Source organism: Vanrija albida, assembly GCF_041260175.1.
Source record: "Vanrija albida strain AlHP1 chromosome Unknown contig_5, whole genome shotgun sequence".
Taxonomy (NCBI): Eukaryota; Fungi; Basidiomycota; class Tremellomycetes; order Trichosporonales; family Trichosporonaceae; genus Vanrija; species Vanrija albida.
In genome coordinates this window covers 2,834,728-2,852,939 of record NW_027191424.1, presented here as the reverse complement: position 1 = coordinate 2,852,939, position 18,212 = coordinate 2,834,728, and the positions used below count along the sequence as shown (strand labels likewise).

The window sequence follows — 18,212 nt, the reverse complement described above, 5'->3', positions numbered from 1 at the left end:
CGCGAGCCTTGCTGCTGTGCAGACGCCTGGCATCGTACGCTGTGCTGAAGCACCCCGCCCGGTCCGTCAAAGGCGGAGGTGTAAACAACAGGAGAGCCGCCTTGTGAAACACGTCCTCTCGACTCGGACACTCTGCCAAGGCCACATCCCTCAGGGATACCTGCTCTGTCCTCCGACAAAGTCGCCCAAGCCAGCCAGCCCGCCATCCCCACCCCCCAGGGAACGTTATGCCTCTGGGCCAAATGCTGTTAAGGTTGTTGAAACCCGCCGTGTGGCATCCCGACACGGCGCGTGTGCGCTGACAAGCGGTGAACAATGTGCATCGACGCGGCGTGCCCGCGCGCAGCTTCAACGTCTTCATGATACTTGCTGTCTGGCGATAACGCCACGCGGGGGGGCTTGTATATGTCTGCCGAGGCGGAAAGGCTGTGGCCACCACTCGCACCCACCTCCCTCGCCAGCCATGCAAGTCGGAAGCCAAGCCCAGCAGCGACTCTGCCGCCCGCACCGTCCAGCCCTCCAGCGTCCCGGACCGCGCGGCGCTCGTCTTCCAGCGTCCCGGACCGCGCGGCGCTCGTCCGCGAACGACCAACGTATCCTAGCGGGCGTCATCCCGACGGAGAGCGGCGCAGTCGGGTCACCGAACGCCAAGAGCGGCGCGCTCGCCCTCGCCACCATGCTCCCCAGCTCGTCCTCTGCAGCCCCCACCAGCCATCTACCTCCCCTCTCTGCGGCCCCCCACCCTGCATGTATCGCTATCCCCTCTGCCGAGCCATTCGAGCTCGACCCCTGCTCCTCAAACGGGGGGGTGCCGACAACTTGGAGTGCGCAGAGGCACTGAAACCAGGCACCGACGGGTGTTGTCTTGCTGCCTCGTTCCGCGTTCTGCGACGTGTGCGGAAACGTCGGTCGCGGACCTGGGGACGTCGACTTCCAGGACCTGTGAACAAGGTTGTTTTGGAAAGTTGGGCAGCATGTTGGGGAAGTATATGAGGGCGTGAGCGGCCAAGAGGCCCACTAAATCGCACCCACACCATGGCACCACCACCGCCCGTCCCCGGCCTCACATGCTACACGTACGACCTGCAGCCGAGCGCGGCGAGGTGCTGCGTCGGCGCCGGGTTCGCATACCGGAGCCAAGGCGTCGCCGAGTTCAACCGCACCGACGCCAACGCGACGAGCATCAACGAGTTCCTCACCCACACGGTCGACAGCAGCACAATAGGGGTGTGTTCGTTCTCTTCCGGCGGCAACACGTTCCTCGACTGCCTCGTGCGCGACCTCGGCATCGTCTCCAACCCCGGCTCGCTCCCCCTCGGCAAGATGCAGTGCCGGGACACGCTCCTGCCCGCGTCGGACCCGCCTCAGCAGGCCCTCGCGGCAAATGCAAAAGTCGCCTCCGACGCAGCTCCCGCCCGAGCGCGGTGGGCGGCGCTCGGGCTCGCCGCCGTCCTCGCGTCCACACTCGTCGCCCTGTAATCACCCGCCATCACTCTCGGCCGCTGTTGTACCGACCCCATGTATAATTCCCGAACAAAAGGATGACTGTAGACGGGTTCGAACCGCCGACCTCACGCGTATCCCCCACTTGCGCGGTGTAAAGCGTGCAGAATAAACCACTTTCTTATACAGCCCGGCCGCCGATCGGCGGTGGTGGTGCCGGGGCGCGCGGTGTGCGAACATGGGCGTGTGCGTGTGCACGGGCAGATCAGCTGCATGTCGATGTTCTGGAGCGCGTCAGTGCGCTGTGATAGCGGCCGAGGGATCTTCGTACAAGCGTATCCTGTTGCTGGATCACCGAGGCCGACTCACAGAGTATTATAGAGCTGTAGCATGAGTCATCGACCCTCCTCGACCCCCTCACCCCCGCGCCGACTCCCACCGCCTCGCCGCCAGGGTTCCAGCGCCGTCCGCATCGCCCGACCCAGCAGCGCGCACGAACACACCCCCGACCTCGTCCTCGAGGCTGTCGAGCGTGCCGAGTGCCTTCCCCCGCCGCGCCGTCGCACGTAGCTTCTGAAACCAGCCGGCGCCGTCGTCATCAGACTGCCGGTCAAGCTCCTCGGGGTCGAACAGGCCGAGCACAGCGCCCATCTTGGCACCCCACCACGTCGCGGCCGTGCGCACCTGCTCCGGGATGTGCGCGTCGCGTCCCTGCACCAGAACGACGTCGTAGATCCGGAGGATGGTGCGCGCCGCGCTGTGCTTGGTCCCCCAGTTCGGGTGCGCCTTGGTGCGGTCCACAATGTCGTCGAGCAGGTGCTCAAGGTGCCGCGCGACGTCAAACGCCCGGTTCACCTGTATCCTCGGCGGGTCCCGCCGGAACTTGTCTACGAGGTGGAAGCGCGCATCCTCGGCGTGCCTGGAGTCAGCTGGAAACAATGCCCAGACTCACTCGTCAAAGTCGATGGGCGGGCTCGCCTCGAGGTCGCGCTTCGCCTTGGCCGCGGCATCCTCGCGCTCGCGCTGGGCAGAGGCGTACTCCTCAATACGGTGGGCCACGGACGGGTGGTCCCACCCCTCGAGGAGGAGCGCGCGCAGCGTGCCGGCGTCCATCGTGTCGAGGAGCGCGGCGATCTCGGCGCGCGAGTGCGCTGTCGGCTTTGGCGCGGGCACGGGGCTCATGCTGACGATGCCGCTGTCGTTGTCCGCATTGTCTGCGCCCACTCGTCGCTCGACTGCGGACGACATGGGAGGCGAAGAAAGAGGTGAAATGAGAGAATGGGAACGGGGGGTTTATGAAGGCACGGCGGATGATGTCAGGTGGTCAGGTGGAGCGTGCCGAGGGATGGCGATGTCGGCGGAGCTCCACCGGCGACGCGGTTCGGCCGGGTAGTCACTTGCGAGGTGGGCTCTGGGTGGTATTGGGGAGGGAGAGTATGCTGCCAAGGTCTATCTTATGCGTACTGGAATGTCTCTGGGAGTGCTGAAGACTTTTCCGATGGAGCGGCCCAGGCGATAAGCCATCAGCCACAACCACCGCCACCGCAGGCGTCATCCTTCGACAACACGGGAACGATCGCACATCCCAGGAGCGGCCCTTCACCTTGGAGGGTAGCACCGCAGCTGCATATTGGGCAAGTAAGCATAGTTCGGAACTGTGCCGCGTGCACACCGCAGCAGTGTCGCCAGCAAGTGCAAGACTGCAGTCCGTGAACGCGTCGTACCGGCCCGCATCAGGCGACCCCGTCTCAACGTTCGACGACGACGCCCGGGTCAACCATGTACCTATCGCCCCGACGCTGGAACCAAAGCTCGCTCATGCCGGAGCCGCGGGGTAGTCCATCAACTTGGCGGCCACGGACTGCGGGTACCGGTACCGGGCAGGGACTCGAACCAACCGCAAGAGAGGTAAAGCGAAGCAAGCTGGTACGGGCCACCTGCGGGTGCTCTGGGGTCGAGGAGCTGCGTGGTCAGCCAGGCAACCTCGAACCACGCTAGACGCCGATGTCTACCCCACCCCCCCATGCTCGCCCGCACCCCACCGACCTACCCCACCCGACGCATATCACATCGCCCGCATGTCAGATTCTTATCTCCGTGTCAGATTCCACTCCGCGATGGCCATTCTGCCCCGGGTTGCGGGGTTCGGTGGGCGGGTTGCGGTGTCGGCCAGGTCCGGCGCCGGAGACCGGCGCACCCACCCCACCCACCCCACCCCACTTTTGGGACAGCGAAAGTGGGTCTTTCTAATTGTTATCGTTGGGCGGAGCAGGTCTTCGTTTGGAGGGTGGGTCGGGGGCCGACAAGAACCGCGAGGATACTTAAGCCCTTGTTCACCGACGTGACCCGCAAACCACAAGCAGCATGACACTCACCTCGCCCCCCACGCGCCCCGTCGACGTCCTCCTCATCGGGCTCGGCTCAGTCGGCACGGCCTACGCCTACCTCCTCGAACACGTATGTTTGAGCCGCTTCGCCGCTGACCATAGTCCGGATTGGCCCGCGTCAGCGCCGTCGCGCGGTCAAACTACGACGTGTACGCGCGCGGCGAGGTGACGATCGACTCGCAGCGCTTCGGTGTGATCAAGGGCTGGCGGCCGGCGCGGTGTAAGTCCTCCCTCCTGGCCCCCGCTGACAGCAGTGTTCAAATCCCAGGAGGACGCGCTGGCCGACGGAACACGGTACGCGCTCGGCGTGCTGGCGACCAAGTCGGTGCCCGACGTGCTGCGCAACGCGGCGCTCCTCGCGCCCGCCATCGCGAGCGGGCAGGTGGCGGCGTGGAGCTTGATCCAGAACGGGCTGGGCGTCGAGGCCGACCTGTACGCTGCGCTCCAGGCTGCGTCCACCCCGGCCCCGCTCATCTCGACGGTCGTCTGGACGTTCATCACGACGTCCGACGGCGGCAAGCACATCCAGTGGACCAACGCCAAGGACGCGACCGTGTCGGGCGTGTGCGCGCCTGGGAGGGCACCCTCTAGCGCCGAGGCGAGCGCGCTGGGGCTGTGGGTGAGCCTGCTGCGCACGAGCGGGCACGGGACGCTGGCCGAGAACCGGGTCGGCGTGCTCGAGACGACGGAGCGCATCGACAGCGTGCGCTTCAGCAAGAACCTGCTCAACTGTATCTGGTCGAGCGTGCAGACGCTCATGGGGGCGAAGCACATCCTCCTGGCCGACATGTGCGCCGAGGATATCGCCGCGGTGCGCGCGCTCGCCAAGGAGGTCGTCGGGGTCGGGTACGCCGCAGGGCTGCTGTACCCCGGCATGACGCTGTACCCCTCCGGTCAGGTCGCGGGGAGCCTCGAGCAGACGATCGAGAGCGTGTTCGACGCCGTCGTCCACTCGTCTCCCGGTGGCCTGCTGCACGACTACAAGATGAGCATGCTTGTCGACCGGGAGGCCGGGCGGCCGATCGAGGTGGAAGTGATCGCGGGCAGCGTGCTCGCTGTCGCTAGGGAGCACGGGATCGAGACACCGCTCCTGGCGTACACGTGTGTGCTGCTGCGCGGGGCGCAGCGGGGTATCCTGTCACGGCTGTCGAGGTGATGCATTGTGTGTTGTTAGCTGAGTTGGCGCAAGTGGCACGCTGCTGGCAGGGGCGGGCGACACGCCGCAGCGATGTAGACGCCCTTCGATACGTCGAAGGCGAAGGCGTGTGGACAAGTTGGCGCCCACGACGGTGCCGACGTCGAGCCACTATCGAGCCAGCAGGGCCCCTTATGTAGGCGACGTGCAGCCAGCTGCCAGAGTTGATTCGTCGCTGGTTGAGTGGTTTCCCAGAGCGCGGCGCTCTCCCAAGACTGTCCGGTTCACCCGAGGTCTTGGGATCGAGCCCCAGTCCCAGTGGTTCATCCGGGGACTTGCATCGAATCAGAGTCTGTCCGATTCACCCGAGGACGTTCTTTTTGTGTGTGCTCGAGCTGTCGGCGCGTGTGTATGTGGCTGCGTGTGTGTGTAGAGTGCCATGTGCCACTTTGCGTCGTCGTCGGCGTGGTCCGAAAGAGGCACCCACAATCGGCACCCCATCAGTGCTCACAATGACGTGCTGCGTCTGTCTGGTCCATTCCATCGCACTCCGCTCTGCTTCTACCAATCCACCGCGCGTAATTCCAAGGATTGCCAGCCGAGACGTCCAAAGGCGAGCGAGCGCGTAAGCAGTCGGCTCATGTCCACTGCGGCCCCGGCCCCGACCCTCGGCGTCTTGGCCACTACTTAACCTCGGTCACCCGCCCACCTGTCCCCACCACCCACCCACCATGACAGCCGCAGCAAAGATCACAAACAACGGCGACGTCAACGTCACGTCGCTCGGCAAGGAGTTCCGCCTGGCCAAGCGCACCAAGGGTGGGTGCCTCCCCTGCTACAGCAGCTAACCCCCCAGACCGCCTCCTCGCGGCCGGCATCGACATCTCAGCAGGGTACCCGTACTACCCCGACAAGCCGAAGGACGTGTCGCTCGCTGGCCAGTTCCGCGGCGAGGCGTGGGAGCACGACGACCCGGGCAAGCGCGCCGACCCGGAGAAGAAGGCGCTCTTTGGCGCCGCGGAGAAAGTCGTCAAGCTCACGCCCAACATCGGCACCGAGTGAGCCGGCTTTTAGGCTTCAACACCACCCGCTAACTCCCGCAGGATCATCGGGCTCCAGCTCTCGCAGCTCACCGACACGCAGAAGGACGAGCTCGCGCTCCTCGTCGCCGAGCGCACCGTCGTCTTCTTCCGCGACCAGGACATCACGCCCCAGGGCCAGCTCGAGCTCGGCGCGTACCTCGGCCGCCCCGAGATCCACCCCAGCGCCGCGCGCGTGCCGGGCCTGCCGGGCGTCACGGTCATCTCGGACGAGCTCGCGCGCACGTACGGCGTCAACATCGACTTCCAGTCCCCGTTCGGCACGCAGGAGTGGCACACGGATCTCACCCACGAGCCCCAGCCGCCGGGATACACCCACCTCCACCTCGACGCCGGGCCCGAGGTCGGCGGGGACACCTACGTGAGTGGGACCCGTACTGGGCTGTGCTAACCCCCAGTGGGCATCCGGCTACACAGCCTACGACAAGCTCTCGCCGACGCTCCGCGCCGTCCTCGACCCCCTCGAGGGCCTCTTCCGCTCCGAGCACCTCTACCCCGACCCCGAGAACCCGGACGGGCCTCGCAAGCCCATCATCACCGCGCACCCGCTGATCCGGACGCACCCGGTGACGGGGTGGAAGAGCCTGTTCGTCAACCGGCGGTACACGGTCGGCATCAAGGGCCTCAAGGCGGCCGACAGCGCGCCGCTCCTGCAGCAGCTGTACGACGTGTACGAGCACTCGCTGGACGCGCAGCTGCGCTGGAAGTGGACGCCCGGCACGTCGGCCATCTGGGATAACCGCGTGTCGATCCACTCTGCCGTGTACGACTACGGCGACGGCGGCGAGCCGCGCCACGGCACGCGCGTGTCCAGCCTCGCTGAGGTGCCGTTCAACAGCCCGAACGGCGTGAGCCGGCGCGCCGCGCTCGGCCTCGACCCGGGCAAGATTGTCGAGGTGAAGAAGGTGGCGGGGACGTATTAGGGGGGTCAGGAAGTGTACTTGTAGCGCGTATGCAGCGGTGTGCGGCCCGTGCATGTGCCACAATGCAGTTGCAATAATGCACGCAAGCGAGGCTCGTAGTCATGCCCATGATTACACGCTCGCATCGCCGCGCGCGTCGCGTAAAGCCGACTAATGGTGGCGGATGGCGTCATTGCTAGCAAAGTCACCACCGGCGGCCTCATCGGCGTCGGCGCGGCGCGGTGTTGCGTGCTGCCCGCCCGCTGGCATACATAAACCAGCGCGCGCGCAGGACAGATGCATCCCGCATGCCCTGCTACAGGTGTCTAGGCTCGCTCGCGCCCGGGACCCACCGCCGCCTCCATCCATACCGCCACCACCACGACCACCGCCACGACGCCATGACGACCGACTCCACCGCGCCCCACGACCCCGTCGACATCCTGCTCGTCGGCCTCGGGTCCATCGGGACAGTGTACGCCCTTCTCCTTGAGAAATCCGGCCGGGCCCGCGTGAGCGCCGTCGCGCGGTCAAACTACGAGCTCTACTCGACCACGGGCGTGCGCATCGACAGCGACGCGCTGGGCGTGATTGAGGGGTGGAAGCCGTACCGGGGTGCGTGGCCCCTTCCCCGACGCTGTGTGTGCTGACCGGGGGCCCAGTGTTCAAATCCCAGGAGGACGCGCTGGCCGACGGCACGCGCTACGAGCTCGGCCTGCTGGCCACCAAGGCGCTGCCGGACATCACGCGTTCGTCCGACCTCCTCGCGCCGGCTCTTGCCAGCGGGCAGGTGGCGGCCTGGGCGCTCATCCAGAACGGGCTCGGCGTCGAGGCTGACCTCGCCGCGGCGCTCAAGGCGACCCAGACCCCGCTAGTGTCGTCCGTCGCGTGGATCGGGAGCACGACGAGCGACCGCGGCGCGCTCGTCACCTGGCGCAACAAGGACACGCTCGTCGCTGGCGTGTACCCCCCGACTGCCTCCCCGTCGGCAGCCGAAGCCGCCGCGCTCGAGCTCTGGACCGGCCTGCTCAAGGACGGCGGGAGCAACGCCAGCGCGACGGACAACATCGACGCCGTGCGCTTCGGCAAGAACGTGTGGAACGCGGTGTGGAGCAGCTTCCAGGGGCTCGTCGGGACGCCGACGCCGGGTCTGAGCCAGTTTTCGCCGGAGGACCTCGCGCCGCTGCGTGCGTTTGCGCGCGAGGTCATCGCCGTGGGCTACGGGTCCGGCCTGCTCGTGCCCGGCGCGCCGGCGTACCCGTTCGGCGGGGTGATCGGGAGCGTCGACGAGACCCTCGCGACCGTGTTCGACGGGGTCATCAACCGCCCCGTCGGGCCGAGGGGCGGGTACAAGATGAGCCTGCTGGTCGACGTCGAGAACCGCCGCCCGATCGAGGTCGAGGTCATTACCGGCGCCGTGCTCCGCCTCGCGAGGGAGCACGGGATCGACACCCCGCTGCTGGCGTACACTTACTCGCTGCTGCGGGGCGTGCAGAACGGCATTTTGGCCGAGCGCAAGCAGAGGGAGGAGGCGGGGGAGGCGAAGGCTTAGGCTAGGTAGAGAGGATTGGGCAAGGCAGGGTAGATGCGACTTGGGCATTGGGATACAGCGTGTGCCTGTCTCCTTGGGCACTGGGATACATGTGTCTACAGCTATACGCTGGTACTAGCGACGGCGCTAGGCAAAGAACGGCGTGTTGACATCGATGGCTGCCGTCAGCGTGAGCACTCACCCCGTCCTCACGATGGCACGCAGACAGCTGCGGCTTCTGGCTGTACCCGCCCTGGGCCATGAGGTTGCGCAGGGCGACAAGGAGCTGCTGGTACGTGAGGTTGGGGTTGGCGCGGAGGGCGGTGACAAAGGCCCAGGACATGGCGCCGGTGGCCGCGCCGTTCTGGCTCGCGTCGGCCGACTGGGTGTGGGTGAGGGCGTGAGTTTGGGTTGTGCACACTCCTCCAAGGTCGCAGCTCGCAGCTGGACTGCTCGCTCCCGCTCACTGTCTGGCTGTCCTTGCACCCGCCCCACGCGATCACGTCAGCCGGCGCGGTCCGCGTGTCCCGGAGCACCTTGTTCCCCTTGTGCATGTGGAACATGTGCTGCGCGGTGCCGAACGCGTCGATCATGGCCATGGCCGGCCCGCGCGTGGCATAGTCCATCCCGGCGCGGAGGAGGCCCATGCCACCTTCCTGCGCGTAGTTTGGCTCCTTGATTGTCCCGTGGGTCGAGTACTGACGTCAGCTTGGCCACGACACGACCCACAGCATACGGCAGGTCCATCACCGTGCCGCTGTGGCACGAGTCGAAGATGGCCGTCATGCGGCACCCGGCCGGTAGGGACTTGACGAGGAAGTCGTGGCTGGGGTAAGCTTACCACTACAACGCAGCTCACACTGCGCGTCAGCTTACTCCACCACCCAACGCACTCTGAAAGTCGACAATCACGCCGTTCTCCTGAAAGTCGACGGGGCAGATCGCCTCACTCAGCCCGTCGCCCTTGGTGTGGTCGCCCGAGTCGACCTGGGTCCCGTGGCCAGAGCTGCGTGTCAGCCCCCTCCTCCGGCCAACACACTAGTGGAAGAACAGCGCGTCGTTCGCCTGGGCCCCAGCAACGAGCCACTGCATCGCGCCGAGAATGTTCGCGCGGGTCGGGAACGCGCGGCCGCGCGGGTCGTGGTCGTCGGTCAGGAGCACCATGTCGCCCTCGTCGTACCCGTATGTCTCTGGGCGAGTGTCAGCGAGCCGCGAGCCGCGAGCTGAGCCCCCCGCCCACACCCCCGACGCACGCTGGAGGAAGCCAGAGACATTGTGCACGTCGTTAATGCACCCCCTGAGCGCGTTGTTACTCCCGATGTAGTTGATCCCAATCTGGCTATCAGCGCGGGTGGGGGGGAAGGCGCAGCACCCACAAGCAGCGCCTTGCGCCTCCCACTACAATCGCTAAGCTCGTACCCCGGCCCACCCGCCGGCATGTGGGTCTGCACGTCCCGCGTATAGCAACTGCTCAGCGGCGGCGGGGGCGCGTGCGCGGCAAACCCGGGCGGCGGGGGCGGCGCGTCGCGCGGCGGCGCGGGCGAGTACGTGCGCGGCGGGGGCGGGTACCGCGCCGGCGGGGGGCCGGGCGGCGCGGCGTACCCCGCGCCTGGGGGTGGGCCGGGGGGCGCGGCGTACGGCGGGGGCGGGGGCAGGCCGTAGCCCGCTTGCGAGGGGGGCGGCGGGAGGCCCGGCGGTGGGGGGTAGTTTGCGTAGTACATCGAGGTGGGGGGAGCAGACGAGAACGAGGAGGCGGCCTGGACTCGTGTTATTTATACGGCGCGGCTTTGGTCGATCGCCGTGTTTGGCTCGGTGTGGCGCAGTGGCTCAGGCGACTTGCACCACGCCTCACGCTGCTCGCTGCTCGCTGCGCGCTCCTGCCCGCCCTCGCCGCAGCACCCCCTCTGCGTCGCTGCTCTCGCTGCTGCCGCCGTCGCCGTCGCCGCCGCTGTCTCCGTCCCCACCCCGTCGTCGTCATCAGCCTCCAGACTTTCTCGATCGTCTCCCGGTTCCCCGTGGGGAAACCGAGCCAGACCGCCGGCGATCCGCCACACGCCCCAAACACCGAGCCACCGCTCGACCTCCTCGACGTCCTCGACGCCGCCGTGGCACCCATGCATATGATCACACGTCCAGCGTCCAGCCCTAAGTCCCGGGAATGTTGAGCTCGACAAACTCCTTGGCCATACCGTGCAGCCCCGCCCAGATCGCGGGGTCGAGCGCCGTGCTCATCTCGGGGATCAGCGTCCCCTGTCCGTCCCCGTACGAGTTGGGCGTGTCGGGCAAGCCGTCGGGCCCCTTGAGCGTAATGTCAAAGCACTCGCCCGTGTACTGGTAGTCGGTGCGTACGAGGCGCTTGTCGTTGATATAGTCCTCGCGCGGGCGCTTGAAGTGCGAAAACACCTTTTCCGGGTTGAGCCCGTACCGCACCTTGCCCAGGATGGTGTGCAGGAAGGCCGGCTTGGGGTGGTAAGACTGGTCAAACCTGTGCCGCTCCGGCGTGAGGCCCCAGTGCATGAGTGTGTGCCCGCAAAACTCCTTCTGGTCCTGGCCGTTGCGGTCTTGGAACCCGCCCGCAGACGCAAACATGCGCGGCGCCTGCTGGTAGTTGAGACCCAGGGCGTAGAACGAGAAGCGGTACGTGTCCTTGTCACCGTACGACAGGCTGCCGTAAAAGTCGCGCTCGTCCATCATGTGGTTGGAGAGGTGGAGCACGGCGAGGTTGAGGCCTTCGTTGCCAGACTTGTCGAAGACGACCTGGCCCGACTCGGCCGGCCAGTGCTCGTCGCTGCAGGGGCGGCCAAGGAAGCGGTAGATGGCGTTGTCGGCTGCGACGTGAGCCACGAGCAGGGCGAGCGCCTCGGCTACACTCACGGTGGTCCTTGTTCAGGTCGCCCCAGAAGACACTACCGCTCTGCTTGAACTCGACCGAGTCAAAGTGCTCCTCGGGGTCTTGCAGGGGGAGGTTGTCCTATCGCGTGCGTCAGCGCAAGCGCGAGGGGGCAGACGGTGTGGCTCTAAGCGCTCAGCCCACCCCACACCACTCACACTGTCCATGTAGACGAACTGGGTGAACTTGGTGTCGACGAACGCGCGGTTCTTGATCTCTGCGGCGGGTCAGCGAGCCGCCCCCACTCCTCCAGTCGCCGTCGCTGCCGCAACACCCACGCCATGGCTTCCCGTCCGTAAACTGGGCTTTGCTCTGCACGAGCGTCACGCCGTACTTGTGCTCGAGCTCATACCGGATCGCCTTGTCCTTCATCTCCTTCTCATAGTGGTGCACCTCAACGGGGAGCGTGCAGTTGACAACGTTGCGGAGCATGTGGAGCGACAGCTTGAGGCGCGCGAGGTTCTTGGCCTGGGTGGGTGAGCGGCGTCCTCAAGTACTCGGAGCAAAGGTCGAGAGACGTTGACGCCAGCCGCCATGGCACGTCCCACCCCTCGACCACCACGCAGCCACTCACACTGTCACCGCCGGTGTAGATGACACCCCGGCGCTGGTCCACCGGTGTGTTCTTCTCGAGTGCAGGCGTCCAGACCAGCTTCTCGCCGTCGCGGTCGAGCTTGCGGAAGTACTCGAGCACCTTTGTGCGCTGGCGGACGATCGTGGCCTTGGACACCTCCTTCCACTTCTCGATGCGGTCGTCCTGCGTGTGGAAAAAGTACGTGTTGCGCGCGTACGTGTACAGGGGGCACTGCATGCGCGAGGGCAGCTCGGCCTCCCACTGCTCAAGCACGGGGCGGGCGATGAACCAGTCGAGGCGCTTCTCGAGGGTGAGCGGCACCTCCTTCTCGTCGACGCCGCCCGTCGGCGGGGGGATGTGCGACGCGATCAGCTGCTCGGGTCTGTGGATCAGGTAGTCGGTCACTGCGGCGCGGCGCTCGGCACCAATGATGAGGGGGAGGAGGATGACGCTGAGGACGCTGGCGAGGATGAGCACCTGCAGCGGCCGCAAGCGGAGGCGCAGGCTCGCGGCCGTCCTGCGCACGCCCTCGGCGTTGAGCGGGATGTAGCCGGCGTAGCCTGGCATCGTGGTGGGTCGGGGGGAGGTGGAAGATACGCGCAGCGGCCGGGGTCGAGGTTACCGTCGGCGGGGACAGCGACGAGGGAAGCTGCGCTGGCGGGCAGCGGGGTTGTCGCGCAGGCGGGCAAGTGCGGTGCGTTGCGGGGCGCTGGCAGCGGCGAGCGGCGAGGCAGTGGCAAGGCAGCGGCGGACAGGTGTAGTGGTGGATAAAGTGTAGTGAAGAGTGAGATGTCGAGATTGACGTCGCCAAGAATGATGGCAGATGCACAGACGGGACGGCGCCAGCTCGCTCGTGCACGCGCAATCCCTAATCAACGATGCATAATGGCACAGACGGTCATCGACCATTCGTCGCGTCGCGTCGCGTCTCTCTCTCCCTCCCTCCCCCTCCCTCCCTCTCTCCCTCTACATGCATGCCTCCAGCACCCAGACACCACCGCCAGCTCGCTCTCTCTACGTGGCGCGACTCGTCGGCGACTGAATGGAAACTCTTTTACGGAGCCCTTCAGGGCGGCCCAAGTTCGTCATTTTCCTTCCCGGATGCTCATTGACGGCAGCGCCGCCGTCGCCACCCAATCTCGACCTCGGCGTGGCTACCAGCTCGAGCTCGACGCGCGTCGGCGTCGGAGAGCCAGCTTGAGCGAGCCTGAGGCGAGCGAGGGGCAGAGCAGCACGCGGTCATGTTATGCATCAAGCCGCATCGTGGGTGCCGGCGCCGTGTTTGGTTGCCCACCCCACCTACGCCTAGCCGTTGCGAGGTACCGACCCGACACGTCCCAGGGGAGGAATGCTGTTATCATCCGCGCGCGGAACGAGCACCACGACGACGAGCAGAGGAGGCGACGAGCAGAGGAGCAGAGCCGAGCCGAGCATGGCTTATGCATGCATAGAGGCAACAAGGGGGGTTGTTGCCGCGGCAAGGAAGGGCCCGGATCACAGTCCTCCACCCAGGCCAAGCGCGCCTCCGCCTCCGCCGCCTCCAAGGAACCGACCCCCACCTTGACGCGGCAAACTCGTCTCTGCCGTCGTCTCGTCAGTTTCCCACTTACTCCATCCCACACATTGCCATTGCTTTTGCGCACTCGTGCTTGTACAATACACACACTCTCTCTCGACTCCCACGGTAGCGACAGCGATAACGACGACAGCGACAGCGACGGCGACCTCACCCACGCCCCGACACCAAGGGCGCGCCGACGACCGAGCACCTCTTTAGCCCGTCGTCGACTGATCTCGTCTCCACCTTCCTTCCCCTTCCCCCGTCCCCTTTCCCCCACCCCACTCCCTCACCATGGTCCGCGGACTCGCCCACCTCCTGCGGCGGAACCGCCTCATGGTCCTCGGCATCGCACTCGTCGCGCTCATCTTCTTCGCCCACACCTCGACACGGCCAGTACAGGGGCCCGAACCAAAACCGGCAGACTATCACGTCGCAGGACTCGAGGGCGGCGAATGGGTCGACGACAACGTCGTGCCCGATCAGCTGCACCATGAGGACGAGGGCTGGCTCGCGCGCCTGGGCAAGCTCGGCGCGCCGTGGAAGTCGCCTCCGCGGACAGTGCTGCTCACCGGCGGAGCGGGCTCGCTCGGCCACGCGCTCATCCCCAAGCTCCTCAGTCACAAGTACACTGTCCACGTCCTGGACATTGTCGCGCGCCCTCCGACCCTGCCCTCGGACGTCAAGTACCACCGCGGCTCCGTCATGGCGCCGAGCACGGCAATGACGGATCTCCTCGCGGCGCACAGATTCGACGGCATCATCCACTTCGCGGCGGTCAGCCTTAACACGTGGTGCGAGCCCAAGCTGGACGAGTGCAAGGAGGTCAACGAGGGCGGGACGATCGCAGTCATGCACGCGATTGAGAGCGCGCTCGCCAAGGCCCCGACCGGCGGGTTGTTGACAAAGGGCAAGAGCAGGAGCACGACGAATCCGTGGGTCGTGTTCGCGTCCAGCATGGACGTCTACGGCGACAGCGAGGCCGACGCCGAGGTGATCAACGAGGACTCGGTTCACAGGCCGGCGACGGCGCTCGGCAAGACAAAGGACCTGGCCGAAGTGGCCGTGCGCGAAGCCTTCTCGCGCGCTGCGGGCGTGCACATTGACACGGACGCGGGCGTGCTCAAGGAGAAGCCGGGCAGACTGCGCGGCGCCATCATCCGCCTGCCAGAGGTGTACGGCTACCACCGTTCGGTGGCCATCCCGTCGGCGTTTGTGAGACACATGCTCGCGAACGCCATCACATCGCTGCCGATCCAGTACAACTCGGACAACTCGCCCGTGGACCTGCTGTGGGTTGGCGACGCGGTCGAGGGCGTGCTGCGCGTCATCCGCCAGGTGGACCTGTCGGCGCGCAACAGCGAAACGCCGGGCCTGCTCGAGTTCAACATTGTCTCCGGCGGCAAGCGGTGGACGCAGGACGAGGTCGTTGGCCTCGTGCGCTCCGAGACCGACTCGTACTCGCCCGTCCGCGACCTCGGTGACCACAAGGCCCCGACAACGGTGCCCCAGTATTCGTACAAGAAGATCGAGGCGGCGCTTGGCTGGCGCCCGACGACCTCGCTCCCGCTAGGCCTGGCAAAGGCGGCCCAAACGCTCTCTGAGTCGGCCGCAGAGCACGCCCTCGACTTCCTTGAGGACCACTGCAAGCCGACGGCCGACGTGCCCGCGCTCATGGGCCACTCTGCACCCATCGTCCCTGAGGACGTTCGCAACCACGACCTGTACAAGCTCGACGGGTGCGTCGTCAACATGGGCTGGGACAACCAGGGGTGGATGCACCATATGCGCTGCCACGAGGGTGGCTGGTGCGCGCCAAACAACACGAAGGTCGACAGCTACAACTGGGACCAGAGCTACTTCTATGTTCGGGTCGACCCGAAGGCGCCAAAGACGAGCAACGGGCGGACAACGGTGCGGTTCGAGGAGCAGGAGCACCACTGGGGCTTCTTGGGACTCGAAAAGGCCGAGGTAGAGAAGGGCGGCCAGGTCGCGTTCCACGCCTTCCATCCCAACGACGAGAACAAGGGCAAGTATGTCGACACGTTTGAGATCGAGGTGGCCGACGACAAGAGCCACCTGCGGGTGCTTCTTCCTGGAGAGAGCAAGCAGATCGCCGCGGGCGTGAACAAGGTGGACAATACGTCGATTTTCACCATCCAGGGCTTTGGCCCGACGACACCGCCGCAGTTTGACATGCGCATGGCCGTGGTCTGCTGCCCGTCGGAGGGCGACTGGCCGCTGCTCCTCGATGACCACGAGAGTGCCGACGTTACTTTCGGCAACACTGGCTCCATCCCGTTCAACTCGTCGCGCCGCCTGCACCTCTGTGGCCGCGTGCACGATGCGTACAAGTACTACGAGGGGCAGGTGCAGAAGTGGCGCAAGCTGGTCGACGCCGGCGGCAAGTCGGACGTCGAGACCAAGCCGCTGCCGCTGAACCGGCTCCCGAACTCGTGGGCCAAGAAGGAGCTCCCGCCATGCTGGAACGACTGCTCGAGCCCGACCATCTGCGTGCAGACGGGCAACTGCCGCTGCGTGCAAGCTGACTACTGCCCGCGCAGACGAGAGAACCCGCTCATCGCCATTGCCCACGGCATCCGCGCGACCGAGAAGGACGACCCGAAGAAGAACCCGCTGGGCAAGTTCAAGGCGTTTTCGTCGACCCTCGTGGACATGGTGAGGCACGTCGACTGGCGCGATGTGCTCCTGCCTGAGGCCCGGTCGTACGTCTTCTCGCACCCCGAGTTTATCAAGGTTCATGTCGTCGAGGGGTGGCCTCACCAGAAGGAGGTCGAGTCGGCGCCCTGCCACAAGCTGCAGAACGTGCACTGCTTCAGCGCCGACTCGATCATCTACAACGCGCTGCGGCATATGTCTTCCCCAGCCGAGGAGGCCGAGATGATCATACTGCCCGTGTACCAGCAGTGCAAGGACCAGCCGTTCCTGCTGCACGACGTCTGGCACACGGCCGCGACGACGGTGCCGGGCTTCAACGAGGGCAAGAAGATGCCCGCGCTGGTGCTCACGCACGACTGGGGTGTGTGCCTCGGCTTCCGCTGGGAGATCTGGTCGGCAAGGCAGGACCATGCGCTGTACCCGGATCACATTCTCGACGACGCCCTCGTGTTTAGTGTCATGGGCGACTGGGACTCGCCATGCTACCGCCCGCCGCAGGACGTGGTAGTGCCTGCGCGCTCGTGCCGCTCCGACGTCCTGCTCAAGACATTCCCCGACGTGGCGTCGGTGCGCCCAGCTCGTGAGCGCACCTACCTGCTCAGCTGGAACGGCACGCCATGGGGCACGGGCAAGAGCCAGCGCATGCGCCTGCTGTGCAAGCGCGGCGGCGTGGCGGACGTGCCGCTGGTCGAGGACGGCGGGCCTCAGAGCTACTTTGAGCGCGAGGGTGACTACATGACGGTGTTGGGGAATTCGAGGTTCTGCCCCCAGCCCAAGGGCATTGCCGGTGGGTACAGTGGCGGTGCTCGTGTGACCACCCTAGAAAACAACTGACAAGATCTCAGGCTGGTCGCCGCGCGTCTCGGACGCCATTTTCGCAGGCTGCATCCCCGTGCTGCTGGAAGAGGGCAGCCACTACGCCTTTGCGTCCATGCTCGACTGGTCGCAGTTCAGCGTGCGCGTGCACCCGACCGAGCTGGACCAGATTGAGAACATTCTGTCTGACATTCCGATCGAGCGGGTCGAGATGCTGCAGGCCAACCTGGTGGCTATCCGCGATGCCTTCCTGTACTCGACCGACGAGCACCCCGAGAACGAGCTCAAACGCCGTGGGCCTCTGTTCTTTGCGCTGCACGAGGCCGGTATGCGCTGGCGGACAAAGTACCCGGAGGTTAAGATGGCGTAGGTACGCGGGGGTGGGGTGGTGGCACGTGCCGGATGGGCGGGCGGACATTAGGCGGCCTGACGCCGTGCTTGTGCCGCTGGACAGTAAATTTGTCGCATAGCCGGCGCACATGGAGTAGCATAGATGGATCTGCATATGCATGAGGGTGTCGAGGGTGGTGGCCGAGGAGGGCGCCGTGGGCGGCGTGGGCTGGTCGTCGTCATCGCGACGCGACGGTGCAAAGTCTAGACTGCCTTGGCACGAAGCGAGTAGTGTTGTCGTGGCTGTCTGTCCGGTTTGGGCGGCAATGCAGCTGGCAGCTGGCTCGAGCTGCGAGCGAGGCAATTTGACGGCCTCAGCACTACTCGGACGGACTTGTTGACGCAGTATGTACTGCACATCACATGCCAGCCAGGGCGGCGACAGGCGGCGGGCAGCACCGCCCAGAGCAACAGTGTCAGTCACCCCCTCCCCCCTCCTCGCCTTATGTCACGAGCCCATGGGGTGGAATGTGGGGTGCCTCGAGTCCGACCTCCGAGCTGGGTGCAGAGGCTAATGGTCGTAGTGGGCAATGAGATCGAGCGCGCTGCTCGGGCACAAACGCCACGGCGAGTGCCAACACCTCAGGGGCGGCAAACCTAACCAGGGCTGCATGCACCCTCTTTACTCCTTCGTGCGTTTTACACCCCCCCCTTCTCCTCGCTCCCCCCTCTTCTCTTGCATCCAGACGACGGCGACGAACGAGCTGGCCTCGACGACGAAAGAGCACAAACACACGTCCTGGCGACGAGAGTACAACAAAGCAAAGCAAGGCAAGATCGTGCAGGCCACGATCGTCCAACAGACGC

At 65.9% G+C, this 18,212-nt stretch overlaps 9 protein-coding genes and 1 non-coding gene across 10 annotated transcripts; 5 read left to right on the top strand and 5 right to left on the bottom strand.

The window, feature by feature from the left end:
- Positions 1-1,035: 1,035 nt before the first annotated feature.
- Q8F55_007265 (uncharacterized protein) lies at positions 1,036-1,479 on the top strand (the record flags this gene model as incomplete). Its single annotated transcript, XM_069355702.1, has 1 exon — positions 1,036-1,479. The coding sequence occupies one exon, from the start codon at positions 1,036-1,038 to the stop codon at positions 1,477-1,479; it is 444 nt and encodes a 147-aa protein (XP_069207773.1).
- A 63-nt stretch (positions 1,480-1,542) lies between these two features.
- On the bottom strand, positions 1,543-1,634 carry Q8F55_007264. Its single transcript has one exon. It is a non-coding gene; the product is annotated as a tRNA-Val (tRNA).
- A 226-nt stretch (positions 1,635-1,860) lies between these two features.
- On the bottom strand, positions 1,861-2,691 carry Q8F55_007263 (uncharacterized protein; the record flags this gene model as incomplete). Its single annotated transcript, XM_069355701.1, has 2 exons — positions 1,861-2,362; positions 2,396-2,691. The coding sequence occupies 2 exons, from the start codon at positions 2,689-2,691 to the stop codon at positions 1,861-1,863; spliced, it is 798 nt and encodes a 265-aa protein (XP_069207772.1).
- Positions 2,692-3,807: 1,116 nt separating this feature from the next.
- Positions 3,808-4,986, top strand: Q8F55_007262 (uncharacterized protein; the record flags this gene model as incomplete). The annotated part of the gene is made up of 3 exons (XM_069355700.1): positions 3,808-3,900; positions 3,933-4,050; positions 4,085-4,986. 3 exons carry the CDS (start codon positions 3,808-3,810, stop codon positions 4,984-4,986), a joined length of 1,113 nt encoding a protein of 370 aa, XP_069207771.1.
- A 710-nt stretch (positions 4,987-5,696) lies between these two features.
- Q8F55_007261 (uncharacterized protein) lies at positions 5,697-6,988 on the top strand (the record flags this gene model as incomplete). Its single annotated transcript, XM_069355699.1, has 4 exons — positions 5,697-5,784; positions 5,822-6,023; positions 6,069-6,426; positions 6,464-6,988. The coding sequence occupies 4 exons, from the start codon at positions 5,697-5,699 to the stop codon at positions 6,986-6,988; spliced, it is 1,173 nt and encodes a 390-aa protein (XP_069207770.1).
- Positions 6,989-7,368: 380 nt separating this feature from the next.
- On the top strand, positions 7,369-8,519 carry Q8F55_007260 (uncharacterized protein; the record flags this gene model as incomplete). The annotated part of the gene is made up of 2 exons (XM_069355698.1): positions 7,369-7,582; positions 7,630-8,519. 2 exons carry the CDS (start codon positions 7,369-7,371, stop codon positions 8,517-8,519), a joined length of 1,104 nt encoding a protein of 367 aa, XP_069207769.1.
- A 126-nt stretch (positions 8,520-8,645) lies between these two features.
- MCA1_2 (Ca(2+)-dependent cysteine protease) lies at positions 8,646-9,124 on the bottom strand (the record flags this gene model as incomplete). The annotated part of the gene is made up of 3 exons (XM_069355697.1): positions 8,646-8,677; positions 8,712-8,880; positions 8,966-9,124. 3 exons carry the CDS (start codon positions 9,122-9,124, stop codon positions 8,646-8,648), a joined length of 360 nt encoding a protein of 119 aa, XP_069207768.1.
- Positions 9,125-9,280: 156 nt separating this feature from the next.
- Q8F55_007258 (uncharacterized protein) lies at positions 9,281-10,219 on the bottom strand (the record flags this gene model as incomplete). Its single annotated transcript, XM_069355696.1, has 5 exons — positions 9,281-9,324; positions 9,392-9,504; positions 9,538-9,688; positions 9,752-9,833; positions 9,875-10,219. 5 exons carry the CDS (start codon positions 10,217-10,219, stop codon positions 9,281-9,283), a joined length of 735 nt encoding a protein of 244 aa, XP_069207767.1.
- A 424-nt stretch (positions 10,220-10,643) lies between these two features.
- On the bottom strand, positions 10,644-12,529 carry Q8F55_007257 (uncharacterized protein; the record flags this gene model as incomplete). Its single annotated transcript, XM_069355695.1, has 5 exons — positions 10,644-11,326; positions 11,373-11,469; positions 11,547-11,605; positions 11,667-11,856; positions 11,963-12,529. 5 exons carry the CDS (start codon positions 12,527-12,529, stop codon positions 10,644-10,646), a joined length of 1,596 nt encoding a protein of 531 aa, XP_069207766.1.
- Positions 12,530-13,814: 1,285 nt separating this feature from the next.
- On the top strand, positions 13,815-17,385 carry Q8F55_007256 (uncharacterized protein; the record flags this gene model as incomplete). Its single annotated transcript, XM_069355694.1, has 2 exons — positions 13,815-16,986; positions 17,045-17,385. 2 exons carry the CDS (start codon positions 13,815-13,817, stop codon positions 17,383-17,385), a joined length of 3,513 nt encoding a protein of 1,170 aa, XP_069207765.1.
- Between the last annotated feature and the right edge of the window lie 827 nt (positions 17,386-18,212).